Genomic DNA, 25,734 nt, shown 5'->3' on the forward strand with positions numbered 1-25,734 from the left:
CTGGAATATGTTGTGTGTGCCTTTACACATATGTTGGATTATGTAATTGGTTTGTCATTAAAAACCAATAATAATCGCTCGCATCGCCGGCTTCGCTGACCAGAGCTCTCTCAGATTCAAAGTTTTAATTGCAGCCTGGAACATATATTTTTCGGAACCAATGTGTAACTAGACAGTTACAATATAACATTTATATTAATTAACCCAGTTAATGCCTTAAGAGAAAGAGTCTGGTGGTCAATGTCGGATTGCTACGGAAATGTTGTGTCTTACTAATAATAACTAATTCCTTGGTCAATAGAAGTCTCTGTGATACTTTCTGAATATGATTTGGGAACATCAAATGGGCAGGGTTATAATAGAAGAAAGACAGTGTAAACAATATAATTAACTCTGAATATAATAATGAGGAAAAAGAAACAGGATACACAACAAGGTGCATGAGATGAGGTGGGGGAGTCATGTCATGGTACAGTTACAGTAAGTGGGGAGTGCGTCATGGTACAGTTACAGTAAGTGGGGAGTGTAAACACTAAACAGTGATTCAAACCCCCTCAATGTACAGTTTCTGACAGCTGGGCTGTGTTGAACTTGTCACGTGAAATAACGTTATGTGAATAAACCGCAAAATAACATAACGTTATGTTATATAACGTTACAATGTACAGTTTCTGACAGCTGGCTGTGTTGTGAAATGTGCATAACGTTATGAATAAACCGCGAAGTCACGCGAAATAACGTTATACGCGAATCTGGTAGTACATTTCTTTTTATCTTCTTGATATGATAACATTACATCCGCCTTTTGCCATCAGAGAGGGGCTTCGCTCAACCAATCAGAGAGGGGCTTCGCTCAACCAATCAGAGAGGGGTCTGCAGAAATGGGCTCAACCAATCAGAGAGGGGTCTGCAGAAATGGAGCTACGGAAAGTAGAGACGCACACCTCCCTATAGAGCAGGAAGTAACCACTACACCTCGCTATAGACCAGGAAGTAACCACTACATCTCCCTATAGACCAGGAAGTAACCACTACACCTCCCTATAGACCAGGAAGTAACCACTACACCTCCCTATAGACCAGGAAGTAACCACTACACCTCCCTGTTGCCGAACGTTAGTTGGCTCTAGTCTGGGGTGCTCTCAACTCGGTGACAGATCCTCGGCCGGTTTGTATATAGTATTTTTATGATTTACCAGAAGTGCTGAGTCCAATGTAGTCTGGTGAAAACGCACGTTATCATTAAAAAAAAAATGTATCCACTTTTTCTCCCCATTTTCTATTTTTCTCCCATCCCAATTTCGTATTATCCAATTCTTCCCTCCCCTGTCTTGAACGTTGCTAGACTATGCCTCCCACTGATCGACTCGGTTGTAGTGAGGACAGAAGCCTTGCATCACGTGTCCCCTCCGGTACATGAGAAGGCAGCCTGTTGCATCTTTTCACCGCAGCAGCTCGAACTCAGTGGCGAGGAGTAACGCGTGGGAGGCTCACGCTGCCCCCGCTACTTCCTGTTTCCGCCGCACCGGCGTCACCAAACCAACCTGTAGGAGTCGCTGTCCACAACGTCCAATCCCCACCCACCGGCTTTCCCACCCTCTAACACTGCCAATTGTGTTAGTATGACGGCCGGCCAAGCCGGTAGCAACACCGAGAGCTGGGCTCGAACCCAGCGTCTCCTGCATTAGTGGCGAGCGCCTTGCCCACTGCGCCAATCAGCCACCCGCACGTTATCATCCATAAGTGTGATCGTTTTGTCCTCTTCATAATAATCTCCAAAAGTCGCGATCGCCATTGGTACCCCTCTACTCACTGCTTCTCCGTTTCGAGTGCTCTCAACTGCGGCGTGGGGGGGCCGCACACTAAACTAGCCCAGTTCAAAAGGTAGGCGATACTGCCACCTATTGGGATTCGATTGTCATTTCAATTCCAACTTACTCAGAGGTCCCAGGAACACACACCAAGGTCCGTGTGACTGTTTAGAATCATTTTTTTTAAAGGAAAACCGAAAACAAATAAGAGAAATCTCGTTTTTTGCACTCAAGGTTTGGCTTTGAAAAACGAGAAACGCATCACCCCTCAATCCTCCTCACGACATCTGTGCTCCACAGGCGAACGTCCTCCAGCGCCCGAGGACCAAACCCCTCCTCCGCTCCCAGTCTGTGGAGCGCTCTCCCTGACCACCTGAGAGCACCACAGACTGTGGAGCGCTCTCCCTGACCACCCGAGAGCACCACAGACCTGGATACTTTTAAACAGGGCCTCAAAACACATCTTTTTAATAGAGCCTTTTGTTTATCTAGTTTTGTTTTATCTAGTTTTAACTCCACACATTGTATGTTATTTTACTAGTTTTAGACCGTTATTTAGTTATTTTTTACTGCCTTACTAGTTTTAGTCTTGCTCATTTTATCTTCTTTTTACTCTTGCTAGTTTTTATGTTCGTTTACACTGTAGCGCTTTGCAATCTGTTCCACAATTATAAAGCGCCTCTAAAAATCAAATATATTATTATTAGATAAGAGCCGAGATGAGATCAACCTTTATTCGTCCCTGTGGGGATACACCGGTGTCAAACTTCCAACCAACTTGTTTCACTCCAGTTCCCCTGAGTTCTGGAGCCAGACTACAGATGGCACTATAGCCTCAGCCTGGACAGCAGTGGAGTGTCGGTCCCTCATCAATGTGACTGACCATCTTTATTCACCCCTTTACAGGTTCATAAATGACCTGCAGCCCAAGTACAGCCACATTTGCATGGGAACCACAACTCAAAAGGAGACTGTTCCAAGAGCTTCATTTAGCTTCAACCCTTCCTGTAAAAATAACCACTCTGTCACTTTATCCTGGGACATCCCCTGGCTTTCACGGGTTCCGTCGGATCGCAGAGGGAAAAATCACACGCAGACCCGTTCAACCGCCGACTAGGGACAATTAGAAGCTGGAGGGAGAGAACTCCCAGCGCAGCGAGCCGGCGACCTCTCTCTCTCTCTCTCTCGGTTTAAGTGCCGTCCAAAGGAGGCCATAAACTCAACGCTCAACTTTTCCGTCAGGCCCAAGAGTGAAATTATGAGACAATTGCCGCGACTTAATAAACAAAAGAGATGGAAGTACCAGCTGACCCTAAGCACGCGCGCGCGGGCGAGCGAAGGGAACTACAGACGTTCATTTGGATCAAACCCGATTCAACAATTACAGCGCCGGCAGCGTGCTGCTGCAGAAGTGTAGGAAACCAGACCCCGCTTCTCACAGCACTAATATGCCCTCTGTCCCCCCCCCCCCCCTACTCCCATTATAAATGTTCCCAGATTCATGAATAGGATTTTTTTTTCTCCCTTGCGGTGTGTTAATTACTGGCAGTGTGCTGCGAGGTTCTCTAAACTGAAACGACAGAGGTGTTCTCCAGTGTGTCGCTGTCTGGTAAGTGAAGGGTGGCATCTCCCAGCTGGAATCACTGGGAGAAGAAAGGCTCCGGCACTGGGATGGTTCTAACAGAACCCTGTGTTACAGGGAGGCCCATGTTCAGACACTGGGATGGTTCTAACAGAGGCCCATGTTCAGACACTGGGATGGTTCTAACAGAGGCCCATGTTCAGACACTGGGATGGTTCTAACAGAGGCCCATGTTCAGACACTGGGATGGTTCTAACAGAGGCCCATGTTCAGACACTGGGATGGTTCTGACAGAGCCCTGTTACAGGAGGTCCATGTTCAGACACTGGGATGGTTCTAACAGAGCCCTGTGTTACAGGAGGTCCATGTTCAGACACTGGGATGGTTCTGACAGAGCCCTGTGTCATGGGAGGTCCATGTTCAGACACTGGGATGGTTCTAACAGAGCCCTGTGTTACAGGAGGTCCATGTTCAGACACTGGGATGGTTCTAACAGAGCCCTGTGTTACAGGAGGTCCATGTTCAGACACTGGGATGGTTCTAACAGAGCCCTGTGTTACAGGAGGTCCATGTTCAGACACTGGGATGGTTCTAACAGAGCCCTGTGTTACAGGAGGTCCATGTTCAGACACTGGGATGGTTCTGACAGAGCCCTGTGTTACAGGAGGTCCATGTTCAGACACTGGGATGGTTCTGACAGAGCCCTGTGTTACAGGAGGTCCATGTTCAGACACTGGGATGGTTCTGACAGAGCCCTGTGTTATGGGAGGTCCATGTTCAGACACTGGGATGGTTCTAACAGAGCCCTGTGTTACAGGAGGTCCATGTTCAGACACTGGGATGGTTCTAACAGAGCCCCGTGTTACAGGAGGTCCATGTTCAGACACTGGGATGGTTCTAACAGAACCCTGTGTTACAGGAGGCCCATGTTCAGACACTGGGATGGTTCTAACAGAGCCCTGTGTTACAGGAGGTCCATGTTCAGACACTGGGATGGTTCTGACAGAGCCCTGTGTTACAGGAGGTCCATGTTCAGACACTGGGATGGTTCTAACAGAGGAGCCCTGTGTTCTGGGAGGTCCATGTTCAGACACTGGGATGGTTCTGACAGAGCCCTGTGTTACAGGAGGTCCATGTTCAGACACTGGGATGGTTCTAACAGAGCCCTGTGTTACAGGAGGTCCATGTTCAGACACTGGGATGGTTCTGACAGAGGTCCATGTTCAGACACTGGGATGGTTCTGACAGAGCCCTGTGTTACGGGAGGTCCATGTTCAGACACTGGGATGGTTCTAACAGAGCCCTGTGTTACAGGAGGTCCATGTTCAGACACTGGGATGGTTCTGACAGAGCCCCGTGTTCTGGGAGGCCCATGTTCAGGAGAAGTGTCAGCTGGGCGACAGAGAGCGTGTTTTCAGAAGAGACCTTTTTTAACCCTTCTAGATGCACAATCAAATTTTCATAACCGAACGTACAATATTGTATTTTATATAGTGTCTTTCTTGTACATCTACTATTGTGTATTTCTTGTACGTCTACCTGCCCAGGGACTGTAGATGGAAATGAGCTGATCATTCCGGTGCAATGCCTCTCCGCTCATTAACCCTTTCACTGCCACGCGACAGAAGGTTAACCCTTTCACTGTGACAATACAGGTTAGCCCTTTACTATCAGACAACCGACGGTCCGCGGAGCTAATGATGCTAATGATGGAGCATCACCGTCTGTTGTGTGATAGTAAAGGGCTAATTGAGATGAATATATGTTGTACATGGTCCCTGATGAACTAAAGAATAAACTAAGCATTCTAGCAACGGCGTCACCGTGGTCGTCGGAAAACGGGGTGAGATGACATCAACCTGGTGTAATATGACTATATTAATTTGTGTGGAATTCAATAAACCAGGAGAACAAAAAACAAGAAAACACCCACCCCTCAAAAATGATACTTTCAACTCTGTAAACAATTCATTCCTTTATTAAGACATTTTGATGAACTGACCAAAAAAAATCAAAGAACGATTACGATACAAATGTTTCATTTACAGACAATAAGGAAACCATAGAGGGAGGAGGCCCAGAGTCCTTTATTATAAATAGCATTTACAGCCAGTATGTTAAACCCATCTTTACAGCCTCCACTTAACTGGGGGGATTTCTACCCAACTACTCTACAGAACCTAGGAGGCCTGGGTCAGGCTAGGGTCAGGCTAGGGTCAGGCTAGGGTCAGACTAGGGTCAGGCTAGGGTCAGGCTAGGGTCAGACTAGGGTCAGACTAGGATTCGGCGCTTTGAGGAAATGATTACATTTGTTCCACAGTTTCAAGAAACGTTTGACCAGTTACATAAACCCACTGGACTGGATTTTAAAAAGCCAGTTCAGGTCAGGTCACAACACAAGGCTAATGGAGCTGCCATGTTGCTGTGTGCGTGCGTGTGTGCACGCGTGTGCGTGTGTGTGTGTGTGTGTCTACAGCAGTGTCTAGGACATGGTGATCTGCATGGACTCCAACATCTCCTCCACAGCCTTCATGGAACATCTGTTCTCCTTGGTACCACGACCTGACAACTGCATGATGGAGAGATAGAGAGAGAGACAGAGAGAGAGAAAGACAACATCAGGTCATTGTGTCTCTCGGCCAAGTTGAAGCACTAGGAGCCAAACACAGCTTCTCTGGGGCCGTGATAACCTCCCGGCCGCCGTCGCACGCTCCAGCAGACCCTGCGACAGCACATCGGTCCCACTGTCTCAAGACTAAACACACACTCCGCTGCTAATGGAGGCAGAACAACAACGTCTGGTGCCAACCAGGAATTAAGAAACGACAAGAGTCAGCGGGCATTTCAGACCAAGCTGCAGCTGCTGGTGAACAGGTCAGAGGTCAGCTGGTGAACAGATCAGAGGGCAGGAGGAACAACCGTCTCACCTCCCATAATGAGAACCCATGAGTCGCCCTTGAGCAAGGCACTTAAACCCCAAACTGCTCCAGTGGAGATCCTCAGTGGTTGTACTGGGCTGCTAGCGGGCAGTGTGCGAGTGTGAAGCCCTGTGCTGCTGGAGAGAAGCAGCCATGCTCTGCAAACCCCCCCCCCCCCCCCCCCGGTGATAAAGGTTATTCTTTTTGTGTTTATCCTTTGTGTTGATTTTAAAAGCATCTTTAGCAGCTGCTATACAGTGGTACAGGTGTGTGTGTCTATAGGTGTTCCAAAAGCATGTTCAACCTCTGTTACTTGAATACAATGTGCAATGTGATCGAGTGTGCGTTCGTGTGTGTAATGAGTATGCACGTGTGTGTGTGTGTGAGCGTGTAATGAGTAAGCGTGTGTGTGTGTGTGTATGTGTGTGTGTGTGTGTGTGTAATGAGTGTGTGTGTGTGAGCGTGTAATGAGTAAGCGTGTGTGTATGTGTGTGAGCGTGTAATGAGTGTGTGTGTGTGTGTGTGTGTGTGTGTGTGTATGTAGGGCCCAAGCAGCTCATAACACCTCTTCTAATGTGTCCACAAAGCCACACTAGAGTGGCCACTAATTGTGACCCATATTTGCGAGTGTGCCTGGGTTAACCCTTTCACTGCCACACGACAGCCGGTTAACCCTTTCACTGTGACAATACAGAAGGTTAGCCCTTTACTATCACACAACCGACGGCGATGCTCCATCATTAGCTCCGCAAAGGGTTAACCTTCTGTCGTGTGGCAGTGAAAGGGTTAAGAAACACTCTCCCACACAGAAGACGGAACACAACCCCCGAGCATCAGAGCTAACAGTTGATTTGGTATCAAAGTTCATTTAATTTGATACCAAATTTCGATACCGCGAAGTCGTTCATCTCATCGGCCATCAGTGGCCAAATAAGCACGTTTGATCCAAGATATAAGGCCGGCGATCGGCCGGTTCTTCTGTTCAACCGATACAAAATGTACACAAAGCCTCCGTCTTGAACTAGTAAGTAAAACACACAAAGCTGAGATCACTGTAAATTGTCCAAAGATTGAGATGCTCGTGGAAAACCTTCAATTAAATGCAGTATTTTCTCCCCAAAAGTCCTGCATTTTCGCTGAAATGTCAACAGTGTGATAAACTTTGGATGGATCCCCGTTTAGACACACAGTGAGACACACAGAAGGAGAAGAAGAGAGACAGCATTGACAGACAAGCCTCCTAATCCTGGAGGACAGAGAGAGAGACAGCACTGACAGACAAGCCTCCTAATCCTGGAGGAGAGAGAGAGAGACAGCACTGACAGACAAGCCTCCTAATCCTGGAGGAGAGAGAGAGAGACAGCACTGACAGACAAGCCTCCTAATCCTGGAGGAGAGAGAGAGAGACAGCACTGACAGACAAGCCTCCTAATCCTGGAGGAGAGAGAGAGACGGCACTGACAGACAAGCCTCCTAATCCTGGAGGAGAGAGAGAGAGACAGCACTGACAGACAAGCCTCCTAATCCTGGAGGAGAGAGAGAGACGGCACTGACAGACAAGCCTCCTAATCCTGGAGGAGAGAGAGAGAGACAGCACTGACAGACAAGCCTCCTAATCCTGGAGGAGAGAGAGAGAGACAGCACTGACAGACAAGCCTCCTAATCCTGGAGGAGAGAGAGAGACAGCACTGACAGACAAGCCTCCTAATCCTGGAGGAGAGAGAGAGAGACAGCACTGACAGACAAGCCTCCTAATCCTGGAGGAGAGAGAGAGAGACGGCACTGACAGACAAGCCTCCTAATCCTGGAGGAGGAGGAGGAGGAGGAGGAGGAAGAGGAGGAGGAGGAGGAGGAGGGCAGGTTAGACCGGCAACATCTACAGCTGTGAGAGGAGGATGTGGAGCTACTGCAGATGTGTGGACAGACGCAGCAGGAGGTGGAGGAGCCATCATGGGCCTCGTTCAATTAAATCATTATGAAAACACCATTACTACCCCCGACTCAAACACGGGCTGGGTGTAGAGTTTCAGCCGCATTGGCAGAACTGGTTGTGTTCTGGAGACAGAAGCCCAACGATCTGCCACGCTGCATGTCCTGCGTGCGACGAGCCCCCCTGAGAGCCTGCGTGCCACACAGACAGCACCACACTGCCATGGACACACGCACATAGTTCACGGTATCAAGGATCGAGTAAGGAACATGCTTACAATTTGCAACCCTACTATACATACTATAAGCTACATAAAGATACCGACAGTTAAACCATAGTATACTATACTCTACTATACATAGTGTTAAACTTTAGTAATACAATGCATACTGTACTTTACATACAGACACTGGCAGTTATACTATAGTATAATATACTCTATTCCCATGGCTACTTTTTTTCCTTCTTAACCGTTACATACTGTTCCGAGTCAAGAAAATATTGAAATGGATTTTAGAAATATCACCTCTGCTGCTGAATCTATTGGCCTTGTAAATGTGACGTCATAAACTAATTTGAAATAGTGTCAAAGCAGTTTCAATAAAAATACATTTAAATCATTATGGCTATTATGTTTTCATGTCTTAGGTAAGATAGGACATGAAATATTGTGTGATAGTAGATGGGTTTTTTTTCTCCATAAACGAGAAAAACCTAAGAAAAAAACCGAAGTCTCCCTGCCCTCTGAAACATTAATAAATCACCCATTCATCAATGTCAAGATAGGCTATTTATACATTCTAAATAGATCTGTGGTTCAGGATATGGCGTAGACACTTGTTATGAGAGGATTCGACTGTGAAGGTATAGAATATGAACAGTATGTACGGGTTAAATGGTTCAAGTAATTTCCAGGTATGACTCATCCATCCAGATTTAGGGTGTGTGTGTGTGTGTGTGTGTGTGTGTGTGTGTGTGTGTGTGTGTGTGTGTGTGTGTGTGTGTGTGTGTGTGTGTGTGTGTGTGTGTGTGTGTGTGTGTGCGTGTGTGCGTGCGGTGTGTGTGTGTGTGCGTGCGTGTGTGTGTGTGTGTGTGTGTGTGCGTGCGTGCGTGCGTGCGTGCGTGCGTGCGTGTGTGTGCGTGCGTGCGTGCGTGCGGTGTGTGTGCGTGCGTGCGTGCGTGTGTGTGTATCTGGGCCAGAGGGGTTATGATGATCAGTGTGTTTCACTGCTCCGCCTAATACGTCGTTACCTCCGGCTCTGCAGTCGATGACCCCGGCGGCCCGAGGGGGGGGGGGGGCCGACACATTAACTCCTGCCCTCCGCGCCGCAGCAGCGTGAGTGAAGCAGACACCGACGGGTGCGTTCAGAGGGCTGTGAAAACACGGCGCGGCGCAGGAGGGCCCCCTGGTCCGTGACAGAGGAGCTAATCAGGGAATCTGGTCAGCGAGTCGGGGGGCAGGAGGGCAGGTCACGCAGGGCCACTTTACGCTCCCCTCCGCCCAATTACCCACACATCCCTCCCAGCTCCTTTACATGTCAGAGCCACGGCGAGGTAATGACATTTATTTGTTCCCTCGGTCTCTCCTGACCTCTCGCTGACGTCCCTCTCTGTTCTCCCTCTCGCGCTCACCTGCTCGCCTTTTCTCACACCGAGGTATGACAATCACTAGGTACCAGGGTTCAGAAAAGACCACTGACACCAGCAACGCTTTAAAGCAGCCATAAATCAGCCGCCACCAAGCCCACGGCGGGCTGCAGCTGTCCCAGAGAGAGTGAGACAGAAATGGGGGGCGTGACACCGCTCCCTTTCAAAGAACTCTGAAAGAGTGTTTAACTGGAGGTGAAGGAGGGACAAAAACACTGACGGAGGCAACCTTACACCCCGTCATCCCAGTGTGCCACAGTGGTCTCTCTCCTACAGTCGTTGGACCCACTGTCATGCCTCCCACTCACAACGCCGGCAGCTCCCTGGACCTCATGTTCTCCTGTGACTCCAGCATCATTAACACCATAGTAACTCCCCTCCATATATCACACAACTCCAAACCACCCACTCCAACTCAAACCGTCTCATTCAGACACAGCCTGTGCTCCTCCATGCTCTCGTCAGACATCCCGTCTTGAGTGAGACTTTCTCTGCTCCATCCTGCCAGATACGGCAACCTCCACCCTCTTTCAGCCCTCTCTCAACCTCCTTCGACAAGCTCCGTCCCCTCGCCAAGAAGCCTGCCAGCCGCTCCCCACCCAGACCATGGCTGTCAGATGCAGTGAGAGAAGAAAAGACAGAACCTGAGAGCGGCCGAGAGGAAGTATAAAAATACCGCCTCACTGGTGACATGACTACCTAACATAACCTCTTGTTAGCATTCTCAAAGCCTCCTCCTTTCACCATAACATTGAGGCCTCCTCTAAATACCTCCGCAAAATGCACGCTACCATGTCAACCATTAGATCCTCCTCGCATCCCTTACATATTATATAATATCTACTCCAGTCGCCCAGGGCTCGGTCCTGGGACCCCTCCTCTTCCCTCTCTCTACACCAAATCTTTGGGTAACATTAGCACGTCTCACGCCTTCTCATATCACTGCTATGCTAATGTCACTCAACTCTTCCTCTCCTGTCCTCCCTCATATATCCAAGTCTCTGAGTGGATCTCGGCCTGCCCGTCTGATAGTTCCGCCTGGATGATGACCAATCACCTAAAACTGAACCTAAGCAAAACTGAGCTACTTCACCTGCCGGCCAAATCCTCCCCGCTGACCTTTCGATGTAGCTATGGCTTCGTCCCCGACCGCCAAGAACCTACATGTAGTCCTCGACGACCGGCTGAACTTCTTTGCTCACATCGCCTCAACAACGAGAACCTGCAGATTCTTCCTGAGCAACATCAGAAGGATCCGCCCCTTCCTGAGACACTGTCCCTATCTCCTGAGACACTGTCCCTACCTCCTGAGACACTGTCCCTACCTCCTGAGACACTGTCCCTACCTCCTGAGACACTGTCCCTATCTCCTGAGACACTGTCCCTATCTCCTGAGACACTGTCCCTATCTCCTGAGACACTGTCCCTATCTCCTGAGACACTGTCCCTATCTCCTAAGACACTGTCCCTATCTCCTGAGACACTGTCCCTATCTCCTGAGACACTGTCCCTACCTCCTGAGACACTGTCCCTATCTCCTGAGACACTGTCCCTATCTCCTGAGACACTGTCCCCATCTCCTGAGACACTGTCCCTATCTCCTGAGACACTGTCCCTATCTCCTGAGACACTGTCCCTATCTCCTGAGACGCTATCTCTACCTCTTGTGACACTATATTTGCCTCCTGAGACGCCTAATGTCTTTTTATCTCCACCTAGCATTATGTTTTTGGTCGCGTGTGTCTGTCTGTCAATCTATCCGCAGCTAATCTTGCACACTAGCAGGGTGATCAGCCTGTTAATCTGTAGACCGTTCAGCCTAAAAATACATACCTAAGTAAATGAAAGATTGCTCCACTTCTACAAGGTCAATTAGCATGTTCTTGGTATCTAGGAACATCTAGGGACCTGGGGGTATGTATTTACAGTGTCAGAAATATTGTGTCTGTTACTAGGCTTTTGTAATTGTAATGAAGAAAAGGAGAATATAAATTATGATTTATGATTTTTGCATCTTTGATAAAAAATTTATACGGGTAGGAGAAAATGCTCACTGAGCTCATTCACCACCTTATTGAGATCATGTGTACAAAAAATCTAAGCAAATGAATAATAAATCGTTTATCAAATTCCGATAAATCGTATGAAACATCGGTAAAATGAAAATATACACTTTGACTACTGTTTTTGATAGGGTTATTATGGTCTTTACTCTTTGCTACAAAAAAATATATTTAAAAACATTAACCTCTTAACATCCAAGGGCCCACATGTGGACGATTCTTTGCAGACCTCTAGTGGCTCGGGTGTGCATTTCTTTTAATACAATATATAGATGGAATTAAAGCCCTATTTGTTGCCTGTCGATTGCCCTTTCAGGTGACAAAATCCGTTCAGCGGTTCTCGAGTTACATGCCGATATGTGAGGTGTGCCCCAAAGTACGCAAAAGTACACATTACCACCCCCGACTCCCGGGGCTCTAGCTCAGTCAATCATTTGGCGATCTCGAAAACCTTTGCACAGGGTTGTAGCCAATGAGTGTGGCTTTCCAATGATACCCCATGATATGATAATTGGGGATCTAATACGGTCTCTATTGATCGATTAATGATAAAGAAAAGCAGGGTCCCCCTTAAGGCTTATTAGGTGCCACGCCCCTTCCGGGAAGTGCATAGGCTCATGCTACCCATTACCCCCATGTAATCGGTCACCTTGTTTGTAGAGCTAAACATATATTTTATATTATAGCTATGGATCCAATAGCATTGTCAATTGACAGTATGAACCTTCCGTTCAATATGCCATAAAGAAATATTTTTTTCATCAAGTCGTTCCCGTATTTATACCGTGGTGAATATGAGTGTTATATCGGAATGATCTGGGATCATTCCTGTGAGGCTATTTATAAGGCGCAATGCTAATAACGTTAAATCCATTGGCGTTTCGTCCCTACACACGCTACAGTTAAAAATCCAAATGCATATGATCGGTATCATGTTATCATGTTATCATGTTATCATGTAGTTTGAGATTAATTGATTGGCAATAACGGCATTCGCTATTCGAATCACTATTCGAATCACTTCAATTTTTTTTTTTTTTTACGTTTAATTAATTTATCATCTCTCTATATAAACGTTCTTTCGCCGGTTAAGTTTAGGCATTCTTTCGGAGTTGGTTAAGGTTAGGGTTAAGTTTAGGCATTCTTTCGGAGTTGGTTAAGGTTAGAGTTTGTCGCAGAGCGTGGCAATAGAATGCCTGTCTTTCTTTCGCCGGAGCAGCAGCCTATTTCCGCTCTGCCGCGCGCCGCGGTCACATGGCCGTCGTGGCCAATCAGAGAAACGCGGAAGCACTATTGGGCTGCCTATAATATAGACGCGGCCCAGACAGCATCACCCAAGACTCCGTGGGTGAAATATGAATACCATGACGAAAATATGAAATATTGATCTCAAAAACGCCTTACGGAGTTATTGGCAGACAATGCATGGCGGAGAAACCCGCCTTAACACGTGAATGGCGGAGAATGGGTTAAAAAAGAACTGGAATTGATCAAACCAAGTTGGTAAAATAAAATCCAACTGTTGAGCTGATGAAGACAGACACGCAGGCAGACACAGACACACAGAGGTACACGCACACAAGTATTCTCAACCCCCCCCCCCCCCCCCCCCCCCCTCCCCATACGGAACCGGAGAGATGAACATGTGCGTGGTGTGGTAGAGGGGCCGCGTGGTAGAGGGGCCGGGGGGAGGGCGAATGAAGTGCGGTGAGACAATGGCTTCAGCGGCTCAGCGGGGAGCCACTCTCTCAGCGGAGTCGCTTATTACACCTTTAACCGTCAGTGCCCAAGTAAGCAACGGCATATTGCTCTTATGGCTGTAAAGATTTCTATTAAGTACACATTTGTGCCAGAGTTGCCACGGCAACGGCGTAAACCATTTTAGTGATACCATCTGAGCTGAGCTTCACTTTTTCCCCTCTCACCGCACGTGTGCACAAGCACACACACATGCACACCTCCCCCTCCTCTCTTAACCACTTTTCTGGCCTACATTTTCCTCCCTGCAAAGTAACACACACACACACACACTGCACAAAAATATCAACGTTACACGCAAACAATCTAAAATATATTACTGGGTTACGGTTCATCGATATTATGTTCGTGTTGGATTTCACATGAGTGATACGTGGTGGACGGTCCCGCTGCTGTCTTGGTGCACGCATGGACCTGATGACCTTTCTCCTAGCGCCACCATCAGGCCAAACTGAGAGCAAGATATTTCGAAAAGTATTTTCTGTGCACGTTCATGGTCCAAGGAGAAGTCTATTGATTTTGGTGACCCCTTGACCTTCACTCTAGCGCCACTATCAGGCCAAAATCTCCCGACACAAAATATGCTGGGAATATTCATGACCTCTACAGTGAAAGATATGTTGCAGACCCTGTAAGCTTTCCTATGCCTGGGTCTGTTGAGACGGGCGATATCAGCAACTACTGTTTCTGTCATCTACCCAGTGAAATGTTGCATGTGAAAGTAACAGCAAAGTAGGGGAGATCGTTAGGCCTTGGCAGAGTTCTGCACTCTACCGAGTGCATTCTTCTAGTTTGGATAAAAAGGAAAACAGGTTTGTACATTTACTACACAGACTGACCATTGAGGACGTTTCCAACAAGGAAGTGAGCCACGGACGCGTTTCGTTTTATACCTGCCACATTTCAGGCCTTCCCTGGGAACTCTTTCACGTAGCAGGACAGTAACAGGACAGTAGCAAGACAGTAACAGGACAGTAGCAGGACAGTAACAGGACAGTAACAGGACAGTAACAGGACAGTAACAGGACAGTAGCAGGACACCACAGGACACAGAGGTAGGACCTCCCTAGTATGTACAGTACAGTACTTTTTTCCTTATATGATATGAACTGTCCACATTTTTTTTTTAACTGCTGCAGTATTTTGGTTCAATGTGCATCATCTATATTACCACCAGATCTAAACCCCCCTCTGGGGAACTCCGCTCAGACAGCTGAAGAACTGACTTCCACTCACAGAGACTCATCATCTGTGAAGCTCTGGGAGCAGCAGGGAGAAGTCAAGGCAGGCCTTGTGGGCTTAAAACAACACATTAGCTGCAAATGAACCCAAACACTGAGAAAAACTGGAGCGCTGCTCTCTCTAGCTGGACAGTTTCAGACACACAGAGACTGCAGCGCTGCTCTCTCTAGCTGGACAGTTTCAGACACACAGAGACTGCAGCGCTGCTCTCTCTAGCTGGACAGTTTCAGACACAGATACTGCAGCGCTGCTCTCTCTAGCTGGACAGTTTCAGACACACTGAGAGACTGCAGCGCTGCTCTCTCTAGCTGGACAGTTTCAGACACACAGAGACTGCAGCGCTGCTCTCTCTAGCTGGACAGTTTCAGACACAGATACTGCAGCGCTGCTCTCTCTAGCTGGACAGTTTCAGACACAGAGACTGCAGCGCTGCTCTCTCTAGCTGGACAGTTTCAGACACACAGAGACTGCAGCGCTGCTCTCTCTAGCTGGACAGTTTCAGACACAGAGACTGCAGCGCTGCTCTCTCTAGCTGGACAGTTTCAGACACACAGAGACTGCAGCGCTGCTCTCTCTAGCTGGACAGTTTCAGACACACAGAGACTGCAGCGCTGCTCTCTCTAGCTGGACAGTTTCAGACACACAGAGACTGCAGCGCTGCTCTCTCTAGCTGGACAGTTTCAGACACACAGAGAGACTGCAGCGCTGCTCTCTCTAGCTGGACAGTTTCAGACACAGAGACTGCAGCGCTGCTCTCTCTAGCTGGACAGTTTCAGACACAGAGACTGCAGCGCTGCTCTCTCTAGCTGGACAGTTTCAGACACAGAGACTGCAGCGCTGCTCTCTCTAGCTGGACAGTTTCAGACACAGAGAGACTGCAGCGCTGCTCTCTCTAGCTGGACAGTTTCAGACACACAGAGACTGCAGCGCTGCTCTCTCTAGCTGGACAGTTTCAGACACACAGAGACTGCAGCGCTGCTCTCTCTAGCTGGACAGTTTCAGACACAGAGACCGCAGCGCTGCTCTCTCTAGCTGGACAGTTTCAGACACAGAGACTGCAGCGCTGCTCTCTCTAGCTGGACAGTTTCAGACACAGATACTGCAGCGCTGCTCTCTCTAGCTGGACAGTTTCAGACACTGCAGCGCTGCTCTCTCTAGCTGGACAGTTTCAGACACTGCAGCGCTGCTCTCTCTAGCTGGACAGTTTCAGACACTGCAGCGCTGCTCTCTCTAGCTGGACAGTTTCAGACACAGAGACCGCAGCGCTGCTCTCTCTAGCTGGACAGTTTCAGACACAGAGACTGCAGCGCTGCTCTCTCTAGCTGGACAGTTTCAGACACTGCAGCACTGCTCTCTCTACCGTAGCCGGGCGCGTCTCATAGGGTTAAGGATGAGGTACACAGGGACAGCGAGAACAGCCTCGCCAACTAATAACAGAGAGAGTTACCCATATGAGATAAAGTGCTCCTGGTGTCTAGGGTGGAAAAAGGAGGGGTGACAGTGACAAACTGAGAAGAAGGGGGGGGGGGAATGATAATAATAAGGAGAAATTCCCCTGCAGAAGACACAAGAGCGTAGACAATCCTCCAAAGGTTATTAAGGGGAGGCAGAAAAGTCCCACGAAAAGTAATGAGGGCTGTGGAGAAGCATGACGTCGTAGGTACTGAGGTAGTAAATAAAGTAGGCTTTTAAATCAAGCCTAATGCACCCCCAGCAGCCCCAGCAGCCACATGTGACTCACCTTATAAGCTCTGTTTATCTGAGCGGCAGACCAGGCTGCATACTTCATGTTATCCTTCTTCACCTTGGCACCGACTTTAGGACTGGCAGCTATATGGCTCGCAGACTACAACAAGAGAGGAGAGAAAGAGGGGGAGAGGAGAGAGAGAGAGAGGGAGAGAGGACAGAGGGAGAGAGAGAGAGGGAGGAGAGAGAGAAGGACAGAGGGAGAGAGGGGGGGGGGGAGAGGAGAGAGAGAGGGGGAGAGAGAGGAGAGAGATAAGGAGGACATAGGGAGGGAGAGGGAGAGAGAGGGAGAAGGACAGATGGAGAGAGAGGGGAGGGAGGAGAGAGAGGGAGAAGGGCATAGGGATAGAGGACAGAGGGATAGAGAGAGGAGGACAGAGTGAAAGAGAGAGGACAGAGGGAGAGAAGGACAGAGAGGGAGGAGTGAGAGGGAGTGAGAGAGAGCGAGAGAGGGACAGAGGGGGAGATAAAGAGAGAGGGGGAGAGATGGGGGAGGGGGGGAATAAAGGTGCCGTCATTTTCAGACTTGGTGAAACAGCAGTAAAAAAGGTAATTGAGATGAATGTGTAACCACTCTACCAGCGTGGTAGTCATGGTGGTAGGAGGATGGAGGGGGGGGGGGGGGACTTTGGCCCCATGACACGGGAGAAAACGTTTATGGAGCAGGAAAAAGTGAGTGTTTTAATGCCCCACGTATGTAAAACGTCCCTGTACCCACTCCGATCTGAAGTGTCACATAATAATGGTCCCTAATTTTCCAACACCGTCGCCTCCCGGTGATGAAAGGACCTTGCCTGTCTTTCGAAACCCCGGCATGCGGCAAGGGGATTTGGGGGTGTGGGGGGGGGTTTGTGAATCATGCTCTCCGCCCGCGCCGGCGGCTCCCCTCGGAACCACAAATGCCATGTCTTCCACCGGGCTCCTGCCATCATCGGCACACAGCTAAACCCCAGAGGGCTCGAGCGGCCGGCGCATCAAAGGCCCGTCCGCCCACGTGCTGAAACTTTAACTACACACCAATCAACCTGGCCCCGCTTTTATACAAAATGGTTTGGCTTCTGGATTTTTTTTGGTAAGCACTTTATCCCTCTCTCTCTCTCTCTCTCTCTCTCTCTCTCTCTTCTTTCCCCCCAAACAGAAACCTCAGTTTGGATGATGTCAACCGTGACAGGCTATCCCTCAAAACTGCTCTGCACCCCTCATGCAGTTAGTGACAGTATTGTGGCTATAAAGAGACTACAGTCAGAGGTACTGTAACGAGGTCCAAACCACACAGTGAGACCCCCCGATGCAAACTCACCCACCGCACACCGCTACCTGAATTGGATCCGTTTTTCAGGTGGCGGAGCGGATGAGACCGTTGTGCCGGTTTAACTTCCGTGGGTCGTCACGTGGCGCTTGCGGTGAGCGGAGTTCGATGCCGGTGGGAGGACAAACGGAGCCCGATTGAATCGCCTGCCAGGGGGGCAGTAAGGCTGGTGACCAGCGACCAGCTAGTAGAACCGTACAGTAGCGGCTCTGTCTGGCGGGGCTGGGAGGAGAAGAATAGTGCTCACATTGTCTGCGACGCCGACGCTTTTCCTGCTCCATCGCTGACCTCCTGCACCTGTCAGGCTCGCGACCGCGCGGACCGCTTGACAATCTGCACAGACCCTCCTCGCACAAAGGCCCCGACTGATCCAGATTAAACTTCCACCTGAACTCTCCGCCAAGGACCCGGGTGTCAGCAGACGTCTTGTCAGGAAACCAGAGAGGCCTGCTCTGTGTCTCCGCAGCATCAAGTTTGAGAGTTAGCAGAAGTGAACGTCTCTATTGGAACCCCACCCCGGCTTCTTCTCCTCCCAGCGTCCAGGAGGCCTGTGAGTGGTTTGGGGGGCATGGCCACGGGCCCTCCTCTCATGGTACGAGGTGTTTTGACTACCTGAGGAAGGCCAGCGCCGCAGAGAGGAAACACTGTGGGTCTGTGTGTGTGTGCGTTAGTCGCTACCCCCCCCCCCCCTCTCTCTCTCTCTGGCCAGCTCTGCTCCACCCTTTATTCCTGCTGCGCTGCGTTTGTGTTCTTATGTCAGGACTCACTTACATATGATGCATCGGCGCTAATGGACAACATCCTGTTTAAACAAATATGCAGATGAAAGGGCCGGTCGGTGCGTAGGACAAGAACCAAACAGACTGGCCGCTTCATTCTCAAGTCAGTAGGTGTAGTAGTACTGACAGAATGGTGGTGGTGGTACTGACAGAATGGTGGTGGTGGTACTGACAGAATGGTGGTGGTGGTAGTACTGACAGAATGGTGGTGGTGGTGGTACTGACAGAATGGTGGTGGTAGTACTGACAGAATGGTGGTGGTGGTAGTACTGACAGAATGGTGGTCATGGTGGTACTGACAGAATGGTGGTGGTGGTAGTACTGACAGAATGGTGGTCATGGTGGTACTGACAGAATGGTGGTGGTGGTGGTGGTACTGACAGAATGGTGGTGGTGGTGGTACTGACAGAATGGTGGTGGTGGTGGTACTGACAGAATGGTGGTGGTGGTGGTACTGACAGAATGGTGGTGGTGGTAGTACTGACAGAATGGTGGTGGTGGTACTGACAGAATGGTGGTGGTGGTGGTACTGACAGAATGGTGGTGGTGGTGGTACTGACAGAATGGTGGTGGTAGTAGTACTGACAGAATGGTGGTGGTGGTGGTGGTACTGATAGAATGGTGGTGGTGGTGGTGGTACTGACAGAATGGTGGTGGTGGTGATGGTACTGACAGAATGGTGGTGGTGGTACTGACAGAATGGTGGTGGTGGTGGTACTGACAGAATGGTGGTGGTGGTACTGACAGAATGGTGGTGGTGGTGGTACTGACAGAATGGTGGTGGTGGTAGTACTGACAGAATGGTGGTGGTGGTGGTACTGACAGAATGGTGGTGGTGGTGGTACTGACAGAATGGTGGTGGTGGTGGTACTGACAGAATGGTGGTGGTGGTGGTACTGACAGAATGGTGGTGGTGGTGGTGGTACTGACAGAATGGTGGTGGTGGTGGTGGTACTGACAGAATGGTGGTGGTGGTGGTAGTACTGACAGAATGGTGGTGGTGGTACTGACAGAATGGTGGTGGTGGTGGTGGTACTGACAGAATGGTGGTGGTGGTACTGACAGAATGGTGGTGGTGGTACTGACAGAATGGTGGTGGTGGTGGTGGTACTGACAGAATGGTGGTGGTGGTACTGACAGAATGGTGGTGGTGGTACTGACAGAATGGTGGTGGTGGTACTGACAGAATGGTGGTGGTAGTTTAACCCGTTAAGCCCTAACCATATGTTCAGAAAATTCGCCTAAAAGTACATACCCAAGTAAATGGAAGATTGCTCCACTTCTACAAGGTCTATTCTATGGACCTCAGGGAATGTATTCGCAGTGGCAGAAATATTGTTACTATGCGTGAGTAAATTGTAATGAACCAAAAGGAGAATATCAATTATTATTTATATTTATTCATTTTTCATTTTTCCATCTTTGACAGTGAATAACACCAGGCTAACATTGACCAGACTTGGAACAGTTGCCACTGAGCTCATGCAGCACCTTCGTGAGATCAAGTGTACTAAAGATATAAGCAAATGAATAAAGGGCAGATGATTTACAGGGGGTTTTGTAGATACAGTACTGAAGTGTGCCATCCGGACCCATGCAATTTGAAATATGAATATAGAATATAGAATAGCATGCCTATAAATTACCTTATTATGGCCAAGTCATACATCTATGGATCGGGCCAAATCTCCTCTTTCCAATGGCAGAGTTAAATTTGCGCCTATTACAGGGCAGCAAAGACCGCAAATTAAATCTGTTACTTTTGTATAATGTCCATAGCTCCGTCATTTTTCACCAGATTGCGACGCGTTTTCTTTTCTAGACGTTCACAGAAAGGTAAAGAAACAATATACGTTGTATTTTATGGCAATAACGTTCAGGTTTGGTCCACCCGTGAGATATAATCACGAAGATAACGTCAATATTTTCTACGTCCATCGAAACGTAGTAGTAGTAGTAGTAGTACCGACAGAATGCTGGTAGTGGTAGTAGTGGTAATAGTAGTAGCAGCAGTAGTAGTAGTAATAGTAGTAGTAATAGTAGTAGTAATAGTAGCAGCAGTAGTAGTAGGAGCAGCAGCAGTAGTAGTAGCTGCTAGTGTTCAGTCAGTATTACTACTACTACTAATGTTACTACTACTACTACTGTTACTACTACTACTACTGCTATTATTACTACTTATTACGTTACCATTGACTGAAGGAGTGCTCGTTGTCTCGTCAATGTAACATAATGAGGAGACGGTAGCCAAAGTAACCAACAAAATATATTCAATTTATATTTACCATGGCTCGTAAAAGAAGAGTAACATAAAGTAACGACAAACAAAACACAGAACTGTACAAAACAGGATCAGCATCTCACACAGGGGAGAACAGAACAGTTATACAGGAGGGGATGACGAGACGAGACACACCTGGGTTGATTACAAATGGATACACCTGGGAGGGAAACGATAAGGACTACAAGACCAGGACAGGGAACTACAACTAGACATAACACATCACACACTGGGAACACCTGATCAAGGTACAGACAAACCCCCACACGTAACACTACTACTACCACAACTAACTACTATTGTTCCATCAGTATTACTACTAATGCTACTACTAAGTAGCTATTATAACTACTTTCTGTCAGTATCACTACTACTACTATTATTATTACTACTTCTACTGGTAATGTTACTACTATTACTTATATTACTACTACTACTGCTACTACTACCTGCTAGTGTTCCGTCAGTATAAATACTATCACCACTGCTGCTGCTACTACTACCGCTATGACTACTATTGCTACTACCACTACTACTGCTAGTGTTCCGTCAGTACTACTACTGCTATTACTACTACTTCATCACAACCTTATGGATTTAAAGGTAGAATATGTAATGTTGCCAAACAGCGACCTCTAGGCAAAGGATATGGTATTGCACTTTGTTTACTATTTTCGTTTTTGGTCCGACATGCGATGCGAGGTCGCTGTTTGACGACATTACAGATTCTACCTTTAAGTCCTAAACATAAACAAGGCCAAAGGGGTATTATTATTATTACTAGAACGGTGAGCGCTCCGAGGGGAAGACTTTTCACTGTCTGAGTCAGCAATGACTTGACCTGTCTGAGAGACCCTTCTTTTCTACACACACACACACACACACACACACACACACACACACGCAGGAACAGGCACACACACACGCCACAGCTCTCTCTCCCTCTCCCTCTCTCTCTCTCTTGCACACACACCCTCACTCACACACGCATGTGGACACATACATTCTTCCACTGCACAGTCTCACTCCCCACAATCAGTAGCAAACCTCAACCTTGACAAACCACCAGAGGGAGGTTCTACTGTGGCATATCCATTTTTTCCTTTTCTCTCTCTCTCTCTCGCTCCCTCCCTCCCCCCCTCTCCCTCTCGAGGCAGCAGGCCTGGGTGGACGTGAGATTTATAAAACCAGTATGATTATAAACAGTCTACACCTGTAATACCGGCTGTTGCCATCGCATGGTGCACTCGAGGTTCCCCTTAGCAACAGAAAAATGATGACGGGTTCAATTTTAACACCACTATTAAAAGGGTTAGAATTTTGGACTCCGAAGGTGAAGTCAAATGAAAAGAGTTCCACAGTTATAGCAAAAACTGTTTATTTCAGGGCTCGTACAGAGCGGAGCAGTGGCCCCGTTTTACATTAGCTTTGTGAATTTACATTAGCTTTGGGGCTAACTAGCCAGAGCTGCGGGTGTCCAGTATGAAGAGCGGCACGGATTCTGCTGAGAAAGGACTCGACAAACATCTCTGCCAAGTAGGAAACGGGGCTAGGGGTCCAAAATTACCCTTTAAATGAAGACAATAAAATCATTGATGTTGTGTATTCCAGTGCTTTTAAATGGTATACATTTGTGTTATTATTATTATTATTATTATTATTATTATTATTATTATTATTATTATTATTATTATTATTAAATGTTTCCATCCACTACTGAGCCGAGTTGTGTCGTCTGGGGGATTCAAGTTGGCTGCCGGACGGTTTCCCGGCTACAATTCCATCCAACGGCGACGACGACAAAGAATATTATAGAGCACACGAAATATGTCCCTTTGTGTAATTTTAGAGTAAAAAAAATAAAAATAATAATAATAATAAACACATTTCTGGACGCTCTAGACGACACATTGTGTGACCATTGGCCCGGCTTGTCTGGATGGATTGAATTGTAGCCGGAAGAACTGCAGCCAGCTGTGGGAACACGACTCACACGGCCGCGGTCCAGCGGAGGAAACGTTGGTCGGAACCAACGGGCGTGACGCCGTGAAATAGAAAATAAATAAAGAGTCGAGGTTGAAAATACATGATGTTTTTAAAAAATGCACATCACTATCATTTGAAATGATCTGTAAAAGTGTTTCTAGTGCCGACCTTCGATTTCTTTTTGGGAATTCGAAGCTTCGGGGGCCGAGATTCGATTTTAATTCGAAGCTTCGAGATAAAAATAAATAAAATTATAATAATTGTTTCGTTTTTTTTATGTTGTGGGACTTGTACAGCACTTTTGTTCAACTTAGTCAGTGCTGTAAAGTTTAAACCTTTTTAAATCTTAGACAAACGAAACACTGCTTTCATGAAATATCATAAGCCGACGCCGTCATTTGAGGCTTTATAAAAGCAGCACAATGAACACAAATCTGTCGGTGCCGAGTCCGACCTCATCTTAAATAACAAACAGCATTGCTTGTTGTAGTTAACAAGGAGAAGCAGAGTTGATTTTGCACCAAAAGAAAATATATATATATATTTTTATAATCAAATTTTCTTTTCATATTCTAATCCCATGCCCATCGAACGAAGCTTCGAAGTATTTAAGACGGCCCTGAGTGTTTCCTGCTTCCTACTGACCAATGACGTTGTCCTGAACCCAGAGCCCTGCTTCCTACTGACCAATGATGTTGTCCTGAACCCAGAGCCCTGCTTCCTACTGACCAATGACGTTGTCCTGAACCCAGAGCCCTGCTTCCTACTGACCAATGACGTTGTCCTGAACCCAGAGCCCTGCTTCCTACTGACCAATGACGTCGTCCTGAACCCAGAGCCCTGCTTCCTAGTGACCAATGATGTTGTCCTGAACCCAGAGCCCTGTTTCCTACTGACCAATGACGTTGTCCTGAACCCAGAGCCCTGCTTCCTACTGACCAATGACGTCGTCCTGAACCCAGAGCCCTGCTTCCTACTGACCAATGACGTTGTCCTGAACCCAGAGCCCTGCTTCCTACTGACCGATGACGTTGTCCTGAACCCAGAGCCCTGTTTCCTACTGACCAATGACGTTGTCCTGAACCCAGAGCCCTGCTTCCTACTGACCAATGACGTTGTCCTGAACCCAGAGCCCTGCTTCCTACTGACCAATGACGTTGTCCTGAACCCAGAGCCCTGCTTCCTACTGACCAATGACGTTGTCCTGAACCCAGAGCCCTGTTTCCTACTGACCAATGACGTTGTCCTGAACCCAGAGCCCTGTTTCCTACTGACCAATGACGTTGTCCTGAACCCAGAGCCCTGCTTCCTACTGACCAATGACGTTGTCCTGAACCCAGAGCCCTGCTTCCTACTGACCAATGACGTTGTCCTGAACCCAGAGCCCTGCTTCCTACTGACCAATGATGTTGTCCTGAACCCAGAGCCCTGTTTCCTACTGACCAATGACGTTGTCCTGAACCCAGAGCCCTGCTTCCTACTGACCAATGACGTTGTCCTGAACCCAGAGCCCTGCTTCCTACTGACCAATGCCGTTGTCCGGAACCAGAGTCCTTTCTCAGCACAATCCACGATGTTCTTCATACTGGATACTAGTGTTGTCAAAAATATCAAAGAATCGATACATATCGATTCTGAATATTTAAAAACGGTTTCAATACTCATTTCCCGCAATATCGACATTTAATTATTCATAAAAAATAAAAATAAGAAATGTGTATAAGGAAGTTGCATTGTTCATTTCAATACCTGTAACAGTACAGTAGTCCACACACACACACACGTGTGCATTCAGTTCAGTTGGAATATGACTGTAATACAAACAGTTCAGTTTGTCAGGTACATGCAACACAGATTACAGCGTTGACATCTGTCTGCTTGAGAAAATACCATGTTCTGCAATAAAAATTATTGAAGTGAGATGAACAGTTATTTTTAAATGTGTGATCTAAAGATAAACAAAGGGTTTTAAAAGTGTTATATTTATCTTCTCTTATAGTACCAGAGAGAAGCTGAGAAGAATCAACCAGCAACAAAAACAACAAAAGATTTTTTTTTCTTCTCATTTTAAGATTTAACCTTTTTCCCCGTGGTATCGAAAATGGTATCGAATATCGATACTTTTCAAGGTATCGTATCGAAGTTCGAAATTCCAGTATCGTGACAACACTAATGCAAAGATAACGGGGCCTCCAGTGTGAACAAGCCCTGAAATGAACACTGAAGTACGTTTCAGCTTTTATTTCAGGGCTCACACTTGTAGTTGGAAATTATCGATATGACGCCAAAAATAAAATCAGATAAATTGAGCAAGATAGATTACACTGGTATTCATAGTATTCCATGACATCATCATCATGGCAGACATCTTGGTAGGCAAAACAACCACCGATTGTAATCAAATAACAGGTGATACTCAGGGAAAGGCGTGTGGAAACAGCGTAAATAGATCGGTAGTACAGTAGAACCGATAACCGTCTCAAAGCCTCCGAGGCGGTACTCACCATATAAAGGCCGAACAGCGCCCTCATGTTTCTGTTGTTCAGCCTCAGCGCCTGGGCGAAATACTTTCTGGACAGCTCCAGGTTTTCCAGCCCCCCCTGGGTGTACTTCACCTGTGTGACAAGGCATTAAACACAGGCCATGAGCCGTGCAGCGGGGAAGGCTTATGGAATGACTGTG

General features: G+C 47.6%; 1 protein-coding gene across 1 annotated transcript in view; it reads right to left on the reverse strand.

Annotated features, from left to right (window-relative positions):
- Positions 1 to 5,349: 5,349 nt before the first annotated feature.
- Positions 5,350 to 25,734, reverse strand: part of emc2 (ER membrane protein complex subunit 2) — a 75,723-nt gene continuing 55,338 nt past the window's right edge. The window contains exons 9-11 of the mRNA XM_084336092.1: positions 25,557 to 25,667; positions 16,693 to 16,797; positions 5,350 to 5,962 (exon numbers count right to left, since the gene is read on the reverse strand). Of these exons, the coding sequence (XP_084192218.1) occupies positions 5,876 to 5,962; positions 16,693 to 16,797; positions 25,557 to 25,667 (303 nt within the window). The 3' untranslated portion in view covers positions 5,350 to 5,875. The remainder of the gene's footprint in view (positions 5,963 to 16,692; positions 16,798 to 25,556; positions 25,668 to 25,734) is intronic.

The sequence above is a fragment of the Notolepis coatsorum genome (assembly GCF_963971535.1).
Source record: "Notolepis coatsorum genome assembly, chromosome: 19".
In the NCBI taxonomy this organism is placed as follows: Eukaryota; Metazoa; Chordata; class Actinopteri; order Aulopiformes; family Paralepididae; genus Notolepis; species Notolepis coatsorum.